The sequence below is a fragment of the Dioscorea cayenensis genome, chromosome 9 (genome assembly GCF_009730915.1).
Source record: "Dioscorea cayenensis subsp. rotundata cultivar TDr96_F1 chromosome 9, TDr96_F1_v2_PseudoChromosome.rev07_lg8_w22 25.fasta, whole genome shotgun sequence".
NCBI lineage: Eukaryota > Viridiplantae > Streptophyta > Magnoliopsida > Dioscoreales > Dioscoreaceae > Dioscorea > Dioscorea cayenensis.
This window is the reverse complement of record NC_052479.1, coordinates 1,139,379-1,156,834: the sequence shown is the minus strand read 5'-3', so window position 1 is coordinate 1,156,834 and position 17,456 is coordinate 1,139,379. Positions and strand designations below refer to the sequence as shown.

The window sequence follows — 17,456 nt, the reverse complement described above, 5'->3', positions numbered from 1 at the left end:
ATGTAAAAGAAATTTCATTTGAAATTCATTAATAAATTTTAATTGCAGAATACTATTAGTATTTATTTAAAATTGCTTTTGGATTAAACATTAATTATTAATAATAAAATAAATATTTATGTTGTACTTATTTGTAATAATTATTAAAAAAAACTATCATTTCTTTATATAAGGGGTAAAAATGTAATCTTATCATAACCCCACTTTTTTTTTTTCTATTCTCAATGAATTACCCTTCTAACCAAATATCTATTTCATTACTATCTCTTACCAATTTCTTTTCCCCTCTATCATTACTTAATTCCCTATCATTCCATGTCATCCAAATACACACGTTTTAAAGTTTACATTTTGATTGTTTTTTCCCCCTTTTACCAACTCATCATCAAAGAACAACACTTCAGGTACCTTTTATTTTTAGTTTTTTCTCGAATATATATATATTACGTAAGGCTAGAACCTATAGAACTAACCCAATGTCCTTACATTGGAAATGCCGCAACTTTTGCTTAAAGTGGAGGGTAACCAAAAGTTTTTGCAGTATTTTAACTTACTGTAAAAATTGCTGTGAATTAGAATATTATAAGATGAGATTTAAATATAACTTTATTTATATATAAAATATTTTTTTTATATCAAACCAAACAACAAAAACAGTAAATTTTTATGGTTTTTCGCTGCCGACCAAAGAGCCTCTTAAAACCTGAAAGTTTGCTACCTCTTTAACCAACTCATCCATAAGAGAACAGCTAATTTTTGTCTTTACTTGGGATAAAGCCAACTTGAGTTCAGTCATTGACCTTCTGAATAGACAGGCAAATACACCGGAAGCCACACCTGTCAAACATTACCAAACGCTTCAGGATTAGGTACGTATACTGCTACACAAACACAAGCTTGAATTTTTATTCTTGTTTTAGTTTAATCCATCACCATTTTTTTTTTGGAAGAAGTATGTAAGCCGCAATTCTCAATTTTATCATTAAAAAAAGTAAAAAACACACAAAATGTCACACAAACAATATAAAAGTACATAAATCTACTGGATTTAAAAAATAAAAAATAATAAAAAAAATACTCTAAAATACAGATAACTTTTAGACTAAGAGAGTTTCTTCCCTGAAACAACATAAGAAAACCGGAAAAAACTAGTAGACGGTTAAAAGCAAGGCCGGGTCTCCATATCACATTTGTATATAAATGATCATGAGAACTAAATAGTTCTATTCAATGTCACGGAAGAAGACTTCAACTTCCATCTCTTGGCAGGTGAAACTTCAAGAGAACTTCAGGTGATCCATCGCACTGTTTCTCATGGTAATTTTTTTTTAATTTTTATTTTTGAGCCTTCTAGAACCATCCTTGCATTCCGTTTATTATTAACTGCAAATCAATCTTGCACTTTGTTTTAGTAATGAAAACAATTGAGTAGTTTAAGATGGTCTTCCAACCATTGGTCCACACGTGCGGCCACGCTTCCATCAACAAATTCCAACCCTCTTGATCTCCGGACCAGATGTTGCTGACCAAGATAACAACCACGCCTCTATCTTTGTTTCTTTATTATTATTATTATTATTATTATTATTATTATTTTGTTTTTATTATATTATATTCCTTTTGTTTGGCTTCTCTTTCTTTTCTATTTATTTGTCTTCTTGGCTGCTTCTCTTCTCTCACTTCTTCTCATCAGAGAGAGCGAGAGAGAGAGGGAGGGAGGGAGGGAGATGGGGTGGTTTCGCTGTGTGGGGAATCCTTGCAAGGACGTTGATATAAAGGATCAGAGCTCGGCCTCGTCAGGTGCTACGGAAATGATTGGGATTGTGGTTTTTTCTTTTCTTTTTTTCTTGTTTTATGAGAGATTTAAAAATTAGATCTTTTTATTATGGGATGTTGGATTTGTTTGAGTTGTGCTTGATTTGATATGAAAGATTGGATTTTTATGGAGATTACAGATCTATTCATGTGTTGCATTTTGGATTTGAAAATTAATCTCTTTGTTTCTAGGGTTTTTTTCTTATTGATTTAGATGTTTTTGTTTTACAAAGTTTTCTGGAGGGGATGATGTTCGTTAGATTGAAATTTTTTTTAAAAAAATAAAAGTAGCTCTTTTTCGTTGTTGTTCTCTGTTCATGGTATAGAATCTTATCGATTCGACTTATGCCTGTTGATCCTTTTTGTACTGTTTCCGTTGATTTGTTTATTAAAAATTCTGGAGTTTTGTGTTCCTTTTCTTGTATCAACTAGTGTAGAATAAGCTAATGGATCAAAGTTTTTCTTTTGGTTTATGCATGCTCTTTTCTAGTTTACTGCTGTAGAATTCTTACCTTTACTTTTGCTTCATCATGTCCAGTAGAGAAGTCAAAGCGTAATCTCCAAGTGGATGTAAAGAAACAAAGTTCAATAGATATCAAGAAAGACGCCTTGTGTAAAAGTTCTCAGGACAGTTCTACACGTACCTTCACATTTAGTGAATTGGCAATTGCCACCAATAATTTCCTATCAGATTGCATGTTGGGAGAAGGGGGATTTGGCAGGGTTTACAAAGGCTATTTGGAAAGTATCAACCAGGTAAGATGTCGCCTTCTCTTTAGTTCTCAAACATTTTTTTTTCTTGTTCACTTAACTCCAATAAGTCTACTGTACCATCTTGCTGTCAAACTCAAACATAAAGCTAGCTTTTTAAACTACAAAAGTTGGGGCCGTTGAGTCATTGACATAGCTTTATCGTTTAGCATGGTTTCATCTTGTCAAGACAGCAATTTTTCATTATTCTTTTAACTATGGCCTATAGTCCTGTTAATTGATTTCAGATTAAATATTCTCATTAGGACATCTTTCATTTCTGAGTTTAGGTTCCGGGAGGTTTGGGATGCTTAGGTTTATCATTAATGCAAATTTGTGATAATTTGACTTTCCATGACTTGAGCGAGGTTTATTTGTAGCATTCTGATTCTGAAGACCTCTAAATGATACTCATGACAAATGATCATGTATTTGTTTGATAAAGATTATGTTTCATTGATGTTGACTTTCCGAAGCTCTCAATTTACTATCTTTCCACAGGTTGTTGCCATAAAGCAGCTTGACCTAAATGGATTGCAAGGAAATAGCGAATTTTCTGCTGAAGTGATGTTCTTAGGGCTTCTTCACCACCCTAACCTTGTTAATCTAATTGGTTCTTGTAAGGACGGTGACCAGAGGCTATTGGTTTATGAGTACATGCCATTAGGATCATTGGAAGACCATCTTTTCGGTATTGTCTAAGTACTGGTTTTGTTTTTCTGTTGTTCTAGTTAATGTTTCTAATGTTCATACTCTTGGCAACAGATCCTATTCCAGGAAGACAAGGGCTGGACTGGGATACAAGGATGAAAATAGCTGCTGGTGCAGCCAAAGGATTGGAATATTTGCATGACATAGCCAAACCCCCTGTTATCTACCGAGACTTGAAATGCTCTAACATTTTGCTCGGAGAGGGATATTACCCAAAGTTATCTGATTTTGGATTGGCAAAGCTCGGTCCTGTCGGAGATGACACTCATGTTACAACCAGGGTGATGGGCACATATGGATACTGCGCCCCTGAGTACGCAATGACTGGGCAACTTACACCAAAATCAGATATGTATAGTTTTGGAGTTGTTCTTCTGGAGATTATCACCGGAAGGAGAGCTATTGACAATCGTAGAGCTCCCGCGGAGCGAAACCTTGTTGCATGGGTAAGCCTCTATTTTTTATTGTGAGATTTCACTTGTGGAGGTAAATGTGGATAAACCACAGACTTGTCTGTTTGTTCTCGGCATGCTTTACATTGTAAATATTACTTTGGATGGTTGAACTGTTTCCCGTGGACGTAGTTGCCGTGCGTTATATTGAAAATGAGCTAGTTTCTAGATATCTATTCTGATCTTGTTTATCTAACTTCAAGGCTGAGGAGAGCACAAATGAACATTGATGTGCCCACGAAGGACATATCTGTTTCCAAGGTCAATTTTCATTCCTCAGTTGAAATAAATCTTTCCATGAACCATTCTTATTTATCTTTGCCATGGGATTTATCACATTTCGAGGAGTTATTTTTTCTTTTAAGTTAATTTACAAACCCACATTTTGTTCCCACAATCTTTGCCAATCTTTTTATTTCATATTTAACACGCCGTTATCCCATTTGTAAACTTCTATTTCATGTTTCTTTGCAGGCGAGGCCATTGTTCAAAGATCGAAGGAAATTCTCACAAATGGCCGACCCGGTACTTAACGGGCAGTATTCAACAAGATCATTATACCAAGCACTTGCTGTGGCTGCAATGTGTGTTCATGAGCAACCTCTCTTAAGGCCGGTGATCAAAGATGTAGTTTCAGCTCTCAATTTCCTCGCTTCCCAAACATACAACCCCGAAATCCAGACCGCGCAGACATCGGGAACAACTCAAACAACGAAAGACAATGACAACAAACCCGAACAAAGTTCCGATGAACCAGAACAAAGGCAACCAAAATAGAACACATACGAAAACCAGTCAGGAAGCTCACAGTGACCTCTCCAATCTCACTAAAGAGAGCGAGTGACTTTACCCGCTTTCGGGACCGAATTTTGTGTTCTCTTTAGTTCTGCTTCCTTCATATACATTTCTGTTTGAAAGTTTCTCATCTTTTTTGTTTGCTGTAAATATGATATGAATTGATTTATTTATTTTGTGGTTTGTTGAAAGATTAAAAGAGCCAGATTTTTGTGCAACTTCGTATTCTGATTGTTCACTATCTGCTTCTTTAGTCAAAGATAAGCTTGGCATTCATTGATCTCAATCTTCATTGACACAGCTGTGTCCTGTAGCATTGGATTCTCTTGTTAACTAGTCTTTTTCTCAGAGTTCATTTTGTCTCAACTTCTTTGCTTTCATGGTTTGACTGTTGCATTGTTTTTTAGTCTCTTATTGAATGAGTTTTATTATGTGTCTTTCTTAATTTGATGGCAAAGTAATGTTTTTTTAAAGTCCTCAAAAAAAATTCAGGATAATTCACTAGCTTAAGTTTGCAAGTCTATGTTTTGCCACATTGCACTCTAACAAGAAGCTATTGTTTTATTTATATATTTATATAAATAAAATGATAATTTTTTTATATAAAGATAATGACAATTTAAAAATAAAAAAAAATGGAAGTTACTTTCTTTTTTATGATTTTTTGTGGGGGAACAAAGAATAGAAATTTTGAGAAGATTGGAATTATCTATTGGAATTATTAATCTTGTCATTTATTTCACTTTTTTTTTCAGATTCAGTCTTTCAGGTCCCACCTGCCTGTCTGATTCTGACACTGTATCTATTCCCTTGGGTCCAATAACTTATTATCACCAAACTGCTCACCTTACTTTCATTCCTGTTATATATATATATATATATATATATAGTTAATCTAATTACTTCCCTATATTACTATTCTTTAAAAATATTTAATCACAGTTATAAAAAAAAACATCGTTGTTTATTTATATAAATATTATACATATTTTACTATTTATAAATATTATAGAATGTGTTTAATACTGTTTATAATAATTATAAATAATAGTTATTGTGAATGTCTCTAAATTACGAATCCTATATATATATATATGCCAAGCAAAATATTTCAACTTGAGCCAATTAGTCCAACCTCATTAAAAATTCATAATATTAGGTATTAATTAATAAATTAAAAAAATAAATATTTGTTATAAAAAAATAAAAAAATTCTTTCATTTTCATTTACCTATATTCATTAAAAAAATAACAAAATAAAAATAAACAGAACATGGTTTTCAGTTTTTTTTAAATAATAATATTCCATCATATTTAAAAAAATAAATAAATATTTTAAAATTACTTAATTACATAAATATTATTATTATCGACAGATCAATTTATATAATTTTTTTTTTAATTTTTAAATCTCAATCACACTCGTTGCAAGTAAAGTCTAAACCTCCCTCTGATTTACTGCCCAACTTCGGTGATAATTAAAAAAAAACATTAATTAAATAAAAATTTCTAAATAAATTTCCTAATTTTTCAACAAAAAAATTCCTTTATATATATATATATAAATAATTTAAAGACAGTAAAAAACAAAACTCTCATCGTCGTCGTCATTTTGGTCACTGAGCTCCGATGTCGGCAACGTCTCCCGCCGCCGTCGCCGAGAAAGGCCTTCAATCCGGCGAGATCTCCGCCATGATCAAGAACGGCTTCCTCTCCCCAACCTACTCTCCTCCACCCTCCACCACTACCACCCCATCGTCCCCCAAACCGAGCACTCTCTTCGAGATGATCTCAAAAGAGGACTCCCTCTCCCGTCCACCTCCTCCTTCTCCTCTGCCTCTTCCGGTCTCCGGCAATGCCCACCGCCTCCGCTCCCTGATCTCCCGCCTCACGGCGGAGGTGACCTCAGCCTGCGGCCCCGGAGATGTCAACCTCTCCATTACCTCGCGGGAGGGGCTCAGTATCTCGATTAAAGCTCACCGCCGGGTTCTCATCGACCGGAGCCGGTTCTTCGAGGAGAAGCTCAGTGGCAGCGGCATTGGGGCTTGGGTCACTGTATCGATCTTTGACTGTGACGATGTGGAGGTCTACCTTGAGGTTCTGGCCATGATGTATTGCCATGATCTCAAGAAGAGGCTCATTGGCGAGGAGGTCTCTAGGGTTCTTGAATTCCTAAAGGTACTTGCTTGAATTTCTTCGATTCTATAAACCAATCATTTAGTTCTTGGATTTTTTTTTTCTCTTTCTTTTTGGGTTTGAATTTTGAGGATTAGTGAACAAACACTTGTTTTGAGAATCATTTTTGGATGGCAAACAGAGTTCTTGAAGTTCATTGTCTTTGAATTTTATATATATATATATATATATAAGATTGCTGTTGATGTGTTTTATTTCCTTCGGTGAATTGAATCACAAGTGATTAGTGATTAAATCAATTGTTTTGATGTGTTCTTTGAATTTTGAGGATAATTGAATAATAACTGGTTTGAGATTCATTTTTGGATGTAAAACAGAGTTTTTGAAGTTCATTGTCTTTGAATTTGATGGAATATTGATCTTGATGTGTTTTTTTCTATGGATTCAATCAAAAGTAATTACAGATTAGGGAGAGTTCTTGGAGATCTTTCATTTTAAATTTTGAGGATTATTGAACAAACACTGATCTTGATAATCATTTTTGGATGTAAAACAGAGTTCTTGAAGTTTATAATTGACCTTCATGTGTTTTCTTTTTATGAATTCAATCAAATGTAATTAGAGATTAAGGAGAGTTCTTAAGTTCTTTGGCTTTGAATTTTGAGGATAATTGAACAAACACTGATATTGAGATTCAAATTCAAAGAAAAAAAATAAAAAGATTGATCTTGATGTGTGTGTGTTTGTGTGTGTTCTTTTCACTATGAAATGAATCACAAGTGATTAGTGATTAAATCAATTGTTTTGATGTGTTCTTTGAATTTTGAGGATAATTGAATAAACTCTGGTTTGAGATTCATTTTTTGGATGTAAAACAGAGTTTTTGAAGTTCATTGTCTTTGAATGTGATGGAAAATTGATCTTGATGTGTTTTTTTCCTATGGATTCAATCAAAAGTAATTAGAGATTAGGGAGAGTTCTTGGAGTTCTTTCGTTTTGAATTTTGAGGATAATTGAACAAACACTGTTCTTGAGAATCATTTTTTGGATGTAAAACAGAGTTTTTGAGGTTCATTGTCTCTGAATTGAGTTAGAAGTACATGAACTCAACAAAAAAATGCAGATTAAATTCAGTGTATTCTTTTGATATCTGTATAGGTATGTCTAGCTATCACGTTTGACGCTGGAGTCAACTCGTGTCTCGACTTCCTGGAAGCTGCTCCATGGTCAGAAGATGAGGCGGGGACGATTGTATCAGTCCTCAGATCATTTCATCTTCAGGATCGGGAAACATTGGTTCTGCAGAGAATCTACATGGAGCCGACTAATTCTATGAGGACTGATGACGTTCTTCTACGACTTTTGTCTGGTGTACTGCAAGCAAAGAATGAGAAAGCTCGGCAAGAGATGAAATCTTTGTTAGCTGCATTGATCGGAGACAACATTGAACAGTTTGATGTTTCTTCGAATACGCTTTATGATCTCTGCCGCAAGTGCCTGAGTTCGCTACGGCTTTGTCTGTCAGATGCTAAAAACTGTGATGAGCGCCAGAGAGATCGAGGGGTTCTCATGGGCGAGATAGCCCGAGCAGCCGATAACATGCTGTGGCTTGTCGAGATACTCATAAGCAGGAAAATGGCTGATAATTTTGTTACTCTGTGGGCTGATCAGAAGGAACTTGCTAGCACGCACTCGAAGACCCCGCCTAGGTATCGGTTTGGGATCAGTAGTATTACTGCTCGGCTTTGTGTTGCGCTCGGGCATGGGCAGGTCTTAGTGTCTGGAGATGTAAAGCATTCGCTATTGCAAACATGGCTCGAACCTCTCTATGAAGACTACTTTTGGTTGAGAAGAACCGACCGGGCGTTCAACCACAAAATGGTAGAGGATGGACTAAGTGAAACTATCCTCACTCTGTCAATGGCGCAACAAGAAGCGATCTTGTTGAGATGGTTTGATCTTTTCTTGAACAAAGGCGATGACTGTCCCAACATTCAGAAGGCACTTAAGGTCTGGTGGCAAAGAGCTTTTATCAAGCAGCATGTTGTCAATAATGAAGAACAATCACAATTGCAGATCACCGTCTCTAGTTTTCCAAGGTAAATTTGTAGAGTCATTCTTTTGTAAATAAAGTCCAATTGTACATTGATGTTTTCAAGAACTTCATATGTTCTCCTAAACAATCCAATACATTGAGGATTTCATTGAACTTGTTGTTCGATCCATCTTCTGCTTTGAACCGATATACATCATTGCCAATTTCGATCCAACTATGTCCAGGGATGGTTTTGAGACCTCTGTCTTTCATCAGTTTCCGTACTCTAGCTACTTGATTCCAGCACCCTATACCGGCGTACAGTTTTGCTAGCTGAATATGAGTGGCAGCACAATCCGGTTCTAGTACAAGTCTGTGCTCAGCAGCCTGAATTCCAATCTGAACATTTCCATGAACTCTGCAAGACGAAAGAAGCGAGCCCCAAATAACTGCATTCGGAGGCATTGGCATGCTCTTGATGAACTCCAATGCCTCTTCAATGAATCCCGCACGTCCAAGAAGATCAACAATGCATGCATAGTGATCTAACCCTGGTTTGATGCCACGCTTGAGTATTGAATTAAAGCACCAACGACTGATCTCTACAAGGCCTGTATGACGGCACGAAGAAAGAACACCAAGAAAAGAGATGCCGTCGGGTTTAACATTCTCTCCATCCATACATTGCAGCAAATGTACAGCTTGTTCAGCTAAACCATTGTGCGCGCATCCAAAAATCATGGAGTTCCAGGAGATCAAATCCTTGTGCAACATCTTCTCGAAAACACAACGAGCTTCTTCGATACTCCCACATTTTGAATACATAGAAATCAATGCATTTCCAACATGTAAACATTTATCGAATCCCATTCGCATTTCCAAGCAGTGAATACTTCTTCCGAGCCCGAGCAATGCAGTGCTTGTACATGCACTGAGAACACTTGCAAATGTAAAATCGTTCGGCTTCAACATAGATTGCCTCATGAGGATGAACAAAGATAAGCATGTTTCAGTTTCGCAATGCTGAGCATAAGAAGCTATTATAGCAGTCCATGCGATCGCATTTTTCACAGGCGTTTGTTCAAAAATTCGATAAGCATCCAGTAGCTGCCCGCACTTCGAATACAGACTGATTAACGAGCTCGCCGTATGAACAGACATATCAAACCTGAGCTTTATCAAAAGTGCATGAAGTTGTATTCCGAAATCAAGAGGCAATTCATTTCCACATGAACTCATAATACACGAAACACGGCTATCATCCATCTGAACTCCTCTTTTATGCAGTTCAAGAAATAAGAGAGAATTACTCATCCCCAGATGAGAAATTTGATCCAAATCAGATTCAAAATTGCTGAACATAGACTTGTTTACATCTGCCGAGCATTTCTGCCGACTGATTTCCAAAAGATCCTGCATGCAACCCTGTATGAGCCGACGATGGCAATTACTGTCATCTCTCACTGTTTCACTAGTTTTCGACATCATAATATCCAAAACCTTCAATGCCTCATCAAGACCTTCCCTCGCAAAGTCACCAACTTTCGACACTGAACTGAATTGTTTCCTCGCAAAAATACCGAGCAAGAGCCTGCGGTAAACATGTCGGTTGCTTACGAACAACACTCTGTTAAACATAACATCAAACATGTAGTATGCATTCACAATTTCACCAACTATGAACCTCTTTCAGGCATTCTCACAAACACTTGATCGGCGAAAAATGAATGAACACTGCTTCCTTGTTGCTTAGTATATGAATGAACACTCTTTCATTAGATAATCTCACAAACACTTGCTCCAATAGTGATAATATGATGCTCTGGTGAAAGGTGTTTGTTTGCTTATGAACTTCTTTTGGGCATTCTTTCAAACATTTGACCGGCGTCTCTGGTTCTTCCCTGAACTAGTGGAACGTATTTGTATAAAATCCTTTCAAAAACCCTTTCTTCTTGGCATTTAATTATAATATATATATATATATTATTATAATTTTAAAATTGATTTTTTTAATGAACCATCCATTGACGGTTAACGGTTTTTAAATATTGTATTTTTAATTATATCACCAAAAATAAGTATTTTTAGATTAATTCTTAAAATCTGTGAAAAATACCAGCGATGTACTTTCATAATCTTTTACTTTGTCATTTGGTTATATTTAAATTTTTCTTTTAATTTATAATGTTTTTATACGAAATTTTACTTAAACTTTTAGAAATTTTTTTAATTAATTTTTTTAAACTCTTTTTAAATTTTATAATGGTTTTTTTATATAATATTTTACGTTTTAGTCCTTATAATTTTTTTAAATTAAAATTTTTTCTCACAACCCTATTTAAAATTTAAATTGTTTTTTTAATATAATATTTTACATTTAAATTCTTATAATTAAAATATAATCAAAATATCTAGCTCAAGATCACCAATTTAGATGTATAATAGTTATAGAAATTATAATGTAGGTTTATACAATTTATTGTTTTGAACTCTTATAGTTACGTAAAATAAATAAAATAGGAGCAAAAAATTGAAATAATGTGAATCTTAGATTTAAAAATTAAAATTAAAATTTAATCAAACAATCATTATTGTATAAATTATATATATATATATATATATATATATACCATCATTGTTACCAATCTCGACGCCATTAAACAATAATTAAAAGAAGAAAAAATTAATGAGTTTAAGTTTTAAGAGATTGATAATTGTAAATGTAAAATTAGATCAACCACTCATAAATAAAAAAATATTTATTGTCATCTTTATTTATTGCCTTTTTTTTTATATTTTTAATAATTTCCTTTTAATGATAGTTTCATACTTTTTTATTCTCTGCTTTTCTAAATCTCTATAATTTTAATTATTTTGAGTTTTTTTAATAAATTTATAATTTATCTTCGTTTTTTAAGAAAACACGTTCAATTTAATTGAGAAGATCAAATTAAGATCATTTTTTATTATTTTATTTTATTTCTCATTTTTTTCATGTGAATATATATATATATATATATATATTCTCAATAAGATTGGCCTAGTGGTGCAACTATTTTCCATGTTGACTTAATTATTTGGAGCATTGACAAAACCTAACCCTAATTTCCCCACTTATTCTTTTTTCATGTGCTATAAGTTGACCTATGCCGCCAAACATTTCATTTGAACTATCAACCTCAACTTTTCCCATTAATTAATTTGTATGGATACTTTTACTTCCCTCAATATACCGATATATATATATATATATATATATATAGAACGTGTCTTCTACGCGTGTTCTTAGACTAAAATGCTAGAGATGATGATTCTCAATTATTAGATTAAACTCCAATAGATTGTATCATGCTTTACAATTTTTTTCATTTGAATTATTGTCCTTATAAATAGGGTGAAACTCATAATGTTTTGATCTAAATCATGCAATCATATTTGTACGAGAACCTAATAAATCAAATATGTCCAATTTCATTTTCGCTAAACCTACAGTTTAAGGTAAAATAAAATAGAAGAGCAACTTAACAACCCGTTTGGGAGAAGTACAATGTTTAGGTACTGTTTATTAACCATGCTTTTCCTATCTCTCATTTTGATTATCGCATTAGCTTTTTTTTTAAAATCTGAGGACGTTTCTGTGAACACCCTAGATGATATTTTGACATATATATATATATATATATTATTTTTATATTAAAGTGCATTAATTTCTTTATTCATAAACATAATAATTACAAGAAAATAATCATATAATTAAAAAGATCATTCAACAACGAACACATTTAATAGAAAATAAAAAATAAATAACCGATAATTGCTATTTTTAATATAAAATTAAGATATAGAAATGCTTTAAAAATAATAATAAGTTGCGAATGATCTCTTGATCATTGGCATTGGATCTCTTAATATTTGCTTCTTATGAAAAAGATTGACTCAAACCTCAACTCACATACAGGTATATTAAGAGTGCACGTTCATATTTAATTTATTCACATATCGTAATAATAATAATAATAATAATAATAATAATAATAATAAATTTTTAAGGTCTTGATGTATTGAAGTTTATAGTGTGAATACATTAATGCATTAATGAATGATCATTAATTTAATAGATTATTAGATTTTTAAAAAAGAAAAAGAAAAAAAGAAATGGTGAATAGGAGCAATGAACATAAGATAAACATGTGAGAGTATAAATGGGGCGCACAATGGAGTTGCATGACATGAACTAGTCTTTGGGCGTGAATGAACATTATGGGCCCTTTTGAGATAGTGTTGGGATCATGGGCATGTTCATTCATTTTGTTTTCATTCATGCAATCTTCTAGAATGTTTTACTTTAAAACAATCCCTTTCTTTTACTTGCATTATTATTATTATTATTATTATTATTATTATTATTATTTGATAGTTTAAATAAATCACCTCCATATATTTCTTTTAATTATATTATTTTAATTATGTATTGAGAACTAGTCAAACTTTCGGCTTTCCGTATCATTGGAAAGAAATATTTTAGTACTCTTGTGATTGGGGCAGTGACAACCAAACCCTTTATTTTGAGTTTGTTCAAAGTTTAATGATTCAAGCGCCAATTGAAGAGCTGCATCAAATCATTAACTCTTGAACCTCTCTATCTTTTTGGCCCATCCTTGCTTTTTAATCCTTCCAAGCAGCCATCTTCTAGTGCTTCCTTCTTCTCATTATCATTTCTATATACACACACTTGCGCTTTTGTGATGCCGGACAAGTCCGCAACCTCACTTGAGTTTTATTAAAAATTAGAGATACATGTCATTATAATAACACATGGCTACTTAAAAATTTATTAATTTGGTAGGGCAGCATCATGGGGGAAAAATATGTCATGTATGTGCACACTCAAAAAATTTACAGATATAAATGTACTTAACTTATTTGGCAGAATGCCTTATGTATACACAGCAATACATGTGTGCTTCGTTCCAGTTTTTTGTGTTGCTGTTTAACTTTAATGTAAGAGTTCGACACCATACACACCCTATCTCTGGAGTGTACAATCATGCCTTTACCACCTATTCGCATGACCTAACATGATCAATTTCTAATCTAATCATGTCAATCTAGCTGATGCAGTGGGGATTTACATACTAGCAGTTACAAGCATGTAAAGACAACTAGGAGATTCTCTAGAAAACTCAAAAGCCAATATAATAAACAAGAAATCAAAGTGCACAAATCTTAAGATTCACGGTTATAAGGTACCAATGAAGGTTTAGCTACTCATGTTATAGAGAATCTTAGTACAACCAATATGAAAGGACAAAATTAAGAAGAAAGCATTATGAAAACTCCATCAAAGCTTTTTCTAAATTTGGATGATAATAGAAACTCTCCAGTTTTTAGATGACAATGTTGTTAATCTTTCACCCGAGAGAACCGCGCATCATCTACTCATCCTTGATAGGCTATAGCCTACGATCAAAACCTAGCCATCGATGAAAGCTTTCGCTAAAAGTGCAAACAAACCCTAGATTATTAGAGGGTTTTAAACTTCACAGAATAACAAGCTAGTGTATGGTTGTATGCGTTTGGTGTGTTTAACCGCTTCAATTGATGATGATGCTGTGTGATGATGATGTGCGCCATAAAAGGACTTAATTTTTGCGTGAAAGTTTGGCAGCTCAGAGTTTACATGCAAGGAGGGCTGCCGTGCTTAATGAGGCACGGTATGATACGGGCACGAGAACCATGCTCTGTTGTGCTCTTCAAATTTCACCTTTCGATTATTGCTACACATCTAAAACAATCTCGTGATGAGTGGCATGCTTTTCTCTGGAATTGTTCTTTTGTGCTTGTTCCGCTCAAAAATCACTTGGTTTCTGTCCCAAAACACGTTTACCTACACATTAAGCACAAAATGCCCAATATAACTCTAAAATAAAAGAAAATCATGCAAGAAGACAAGTAAGGTCGTAAACAAAATTTGAGCCAAGCCGGGCCAAAGCATTGCTATGTTTAAGCTCGGCTCATTACTATTACAATCGAGCTTGATTCAAGGCTTAATTTGAGCTTCACTAGTAATATTTTTTATATTCAATAAAGTGTCATTTTGAAGAGTTCTCTTAATGAATCATTCAGGCTCGACTTAGCATGATTTGAGCTCGGGGATCATTTTAAGTAAAGTAATAATAATTTGGCTTATATATAGAATCATATAAGACTTGGCTTAAGTTCAGACTCGAGTTCCAGCTCGTTAAAAGCCCCATCAAACAAGTTAACAATAATAACAAAACAAATATTGAGATACAAAATATCCATAATTTTATATCCTTATCCACGAAACCATTCTTGTCAACCTGTCCACAATAAATAAACCATTATGCAGCATAATTAATAAACTATTCATCATCCATCAACAAAGATCACATCAAGTTTCCAATCACACACAACTAATTCGATGATCACATCAAGTTTCCAAACACACACAACTAATTTGATGATCACATCAAGTTTCAATCCTGGAACAACAAAATTAGGTTTAAACATCAAAATATCCATGTTCATCTATCAATTCTTTTATATAACTCAAACATCAATATAAATAAGCCTAAAATTATAATAATAAAATAAACCATCACAACATGTAATGATCCATAAAGATTCAAGTCATACATAGCATAATTAATATAAACATCAAAATAAACCATGTTCATCTATCAAGTCTTGGCATAATTCAATCATCAACATAATCAAATTTACAATTGACATGCCATAACTACCATAACATGTAACAAGACCTTCTTTTAGTGATAATTTTCTTGCTTCCATAGCTTGAGAATTCCTACAAAACACAACACATTATTTACTATAAGTTAATATGTCACATAGCATATATTCAAGGGAACTTTGATAGGGGCACAAGCGTATCACGCTTATCAAGTAGTCAAAAAGTGTGCTACAAGAGTAGGGTATCAATCCATAGGGGAAAATAGAAAATACTAGTACTAGTCCTAATTTTGAAAACTAGCCTAACGAAAGTTGTGATGTGTGAATATGAACAAACAACGAAAACAAAAACAAGAATCTCACAGTAAAAGTCGATCAAATAAGCAAGAAATGGGATGCTCGGGGTTATATAATCCCTCTAGGTGGAGGATAAAAATGTATTAGTTAGCAATCCTATTTGAGCAGGCAGAAATCCTAAAAATATACTACCCTGCAAAGGTGAGCGATGATGGCTCGAGACGCGGTGCTAATACAAACACCCCATGAGTGCATTGTGCTCTCTAGAAATCTCAATGTGAATTATCAAGAATTTAATAGGTGAGACAACCCTTCTGCTAAAATGATTGCCCTGATCCCTTACAGAATAGAAATATGATTCCTTCTAAAATCTATTTCCTATGATTGAAAAGAGTGGAATTACTTGCTAATTCACTTGGGAGAGTCCCAGGAGGAGGACTCTCGACTCAAATTATCATATTTTTAGGTTTACTCGCAATCCCCTATCATGGTATGACAATACTATGCTAGGCGCTTTTGACTCGTCACACAAGCATCATGCTGAAACTAGGGGACTTTTGCCATGATATCATTCAAGATAATGATAACACGTGATTGAATTCAAATAATACGGGGATGCGATTAGAAAACAATTAAAAGCATAAAGATTTCACAACTAGTATTAGATGGGGTCAAACCCTAGAGTTCATCTACACCCAAGCAACTACAAAATTAGTTCTCCATTAATGAGAGAACAACAATACAATTCACGAGTACACAATGAGAATGAATAGAAAATAGTATTAGAGAATATTTATACTTGACCACTTACGCCTTTGCTTATGGGCTTAGAGCGTGGCACGTGGGAGGCTGGAAGATGGATCGTGAGCCTCACTTTGGATCACTGCGACCATAAGCTCGTCCGTAGGGTCTTACGTTTTGGTGATATGGTCCAACTTATGGGTGTGAGCGCTAGACCTTAAAATTCTCTTAGATAGCCCTTACGATTTGACTTATGCGTAAGCCTGCCGAAATCTCTACTTCGGCTTCTTTTAACCTACAAGATATTAATAGGAAAAATTCACAAACTACTTCTCTTTTACTCAAGGTGGTAGCCAGTACAACTCCTAGTAGCATTTTCTCTCAGTGGCCCCGTGAGAATGGCTTTCAACTTAGAAGTTGTAGCTCTTTCCACATCTTTTCCTAGAGTATGGTAGCTTTCACTCACTTTAAAGGTAGCTCTTTCTCTTGTTAGAGGCATACATCAGTATTTGACTTATCAAGGTAACTAAACACCTAATAGGGGTAGCTCTTTCCATCTTCAATCTTTTTCAAACAAATTTTTGTTCAAATTTGCAAAAATAAAAATTCACAATTATTATTACTTGAGTATAATGAAAGATAAGCTATACAAAGTTATAAAAAGATCTAATTTTGCTACAATAGGGAGATTGTGTGATTCGATTAGCCAAAATAATCAGAACAGAGCAAAAACATATAAAAATAAAAACAAAAAGAAACAAACAAGCATGTGTCCACCCTTAAACTAATAAGCTCCCACTAGCTTTCAAATGTACACTCATGAGTCAACAACTTGGTAAGTAAAATATGTTCAAGAGTCCTAAACCTTTCTCCACACTTAAAAATCCATGCATTATCCTCAGTAGCTGTGTATGATAATAAAGAGATGCCAATGCAACAAAAATATGGGAGATTAATGGAAAACTGATTTACTTCCCCAGTTTACGTGCCAGATGTCCATAGTCCTTGCC

At 33.9% G+C, this 17,456-nt stretch overlaps 3 protein-coding genes across 3 annotated transcripts; 2 read left to right on the top strand and 1 right to left on the bottom strand.

Annotated features, from left to right (window-relative positions):
• Window positions 1–1,694: 1,694 nt before the first annotated feature.
• Window positions 1,695–4,741, top strand: LOC120269191 (probable serine/threonine-protein kinase PBL7). Its single transcript, XM_039276523.1, has 5 exons — window positions 1,695–1,800; window positions 2,354–2,571; window positions 3,067–3,256; window positions 3,331–3,722; window positions 4,203–4,741. The coding sequence occupies exons 1-5, from the start codon at window positions 1,728–1,730 to the stop codon at window positions 4,503–4,505; spliced, it is 1,176 nt and encodes a 391-aa protein (XP_039132457.1). The 5' UTR covers window positions 1,695–1,727; the 3' UTR covers window positions 4,506–4,741.
• Window positions 4,742–6,122: 1,381 nt separating this feature from the next.
• Window positions 6,123–8,868, top strand: LOC120268311 (BTB/POZ domain-containing protein At5g60050). The gene is made up of 2 exons (XM_039275756.1): window positions 6,123–6,701; window positions 7,818–8,868. Exons 1-2 carry the CDS (start codon window positions 6,153–6,155, stop codon window positions 8,760–8,762), a joined length of 1,494 nt encoding a protein of 497 aa, XP_039131690.1. The 5' UTR covers window positions 6,123–6,152; the 3' UTR covers window positions 8,763–8,868.
• LOC120268310 (pentatricopeptide repeat-containing protein At2g37320) lies at window positions 8,751–10,619 on the bottom strand. The gene has a single exon (XM_039275755.1). It carries the CDS (start codon window positions 10,342–10,344, stop codon window positions 8,773–8,775), a length of 1,572 nt encoding a protein of 523 aa, XP_039131689.1. The 5' UTR covers window positions 10,345–10,619; the 3' UTR covers window positions 8,751–8,772.
• Between the last annotated feature and the right edge of the window lie 6,837 nt (window positions 10,620–17,456).

Excerpts from the sequence above, each read along its gene's own strand:
- LOC120269191 (XM_039276523.1), top strand. The coding sequence starts at position 1,728 with ATGGGGTGGTTTCGCTGTGTGGGGAATCCTTGCAAGGACGTTGATATA. Across the intron at positions 1,801-2,353 it reads TCAGAGCTCGGCCTCGTCAG|TAGAGAAGTCAAAGCGTAAT; the intron begins GTGCTACGGAAA and ends CATCATGTCCAG. Across the intron at positions 3,723-4,202 it reads AGCGAAACCTTGTTGCATGG|GCGAGGCCATTGTTCAAAGA; the intron begins GTAAGCCTCTAT and ends GTTTCTTTGCAG.
- LOC120268311 (XM_039275756.1), top strand. The coding sequence starts at position 6,153 with ATGTCGGCAACGTCTCCCGCCGCCGTCGCCGAGAAAGGCCTTCAATCC. Across the intron at positions 6,702-7,817 it reads GGGTTCTTGAATTCCTAAAG|GTATGTCTAGCTATCACGTT; the intron begins GTACTTGCTTGA and ends ATATCTGTATAG.
- LOC120268310 (XM_039275755.1), bottom strand. The coding sequence starts at position 10,344 with ATGTTTGATGTTATGTTTAACAGAGTGTTGTTCGTAAGCAACCGACAT.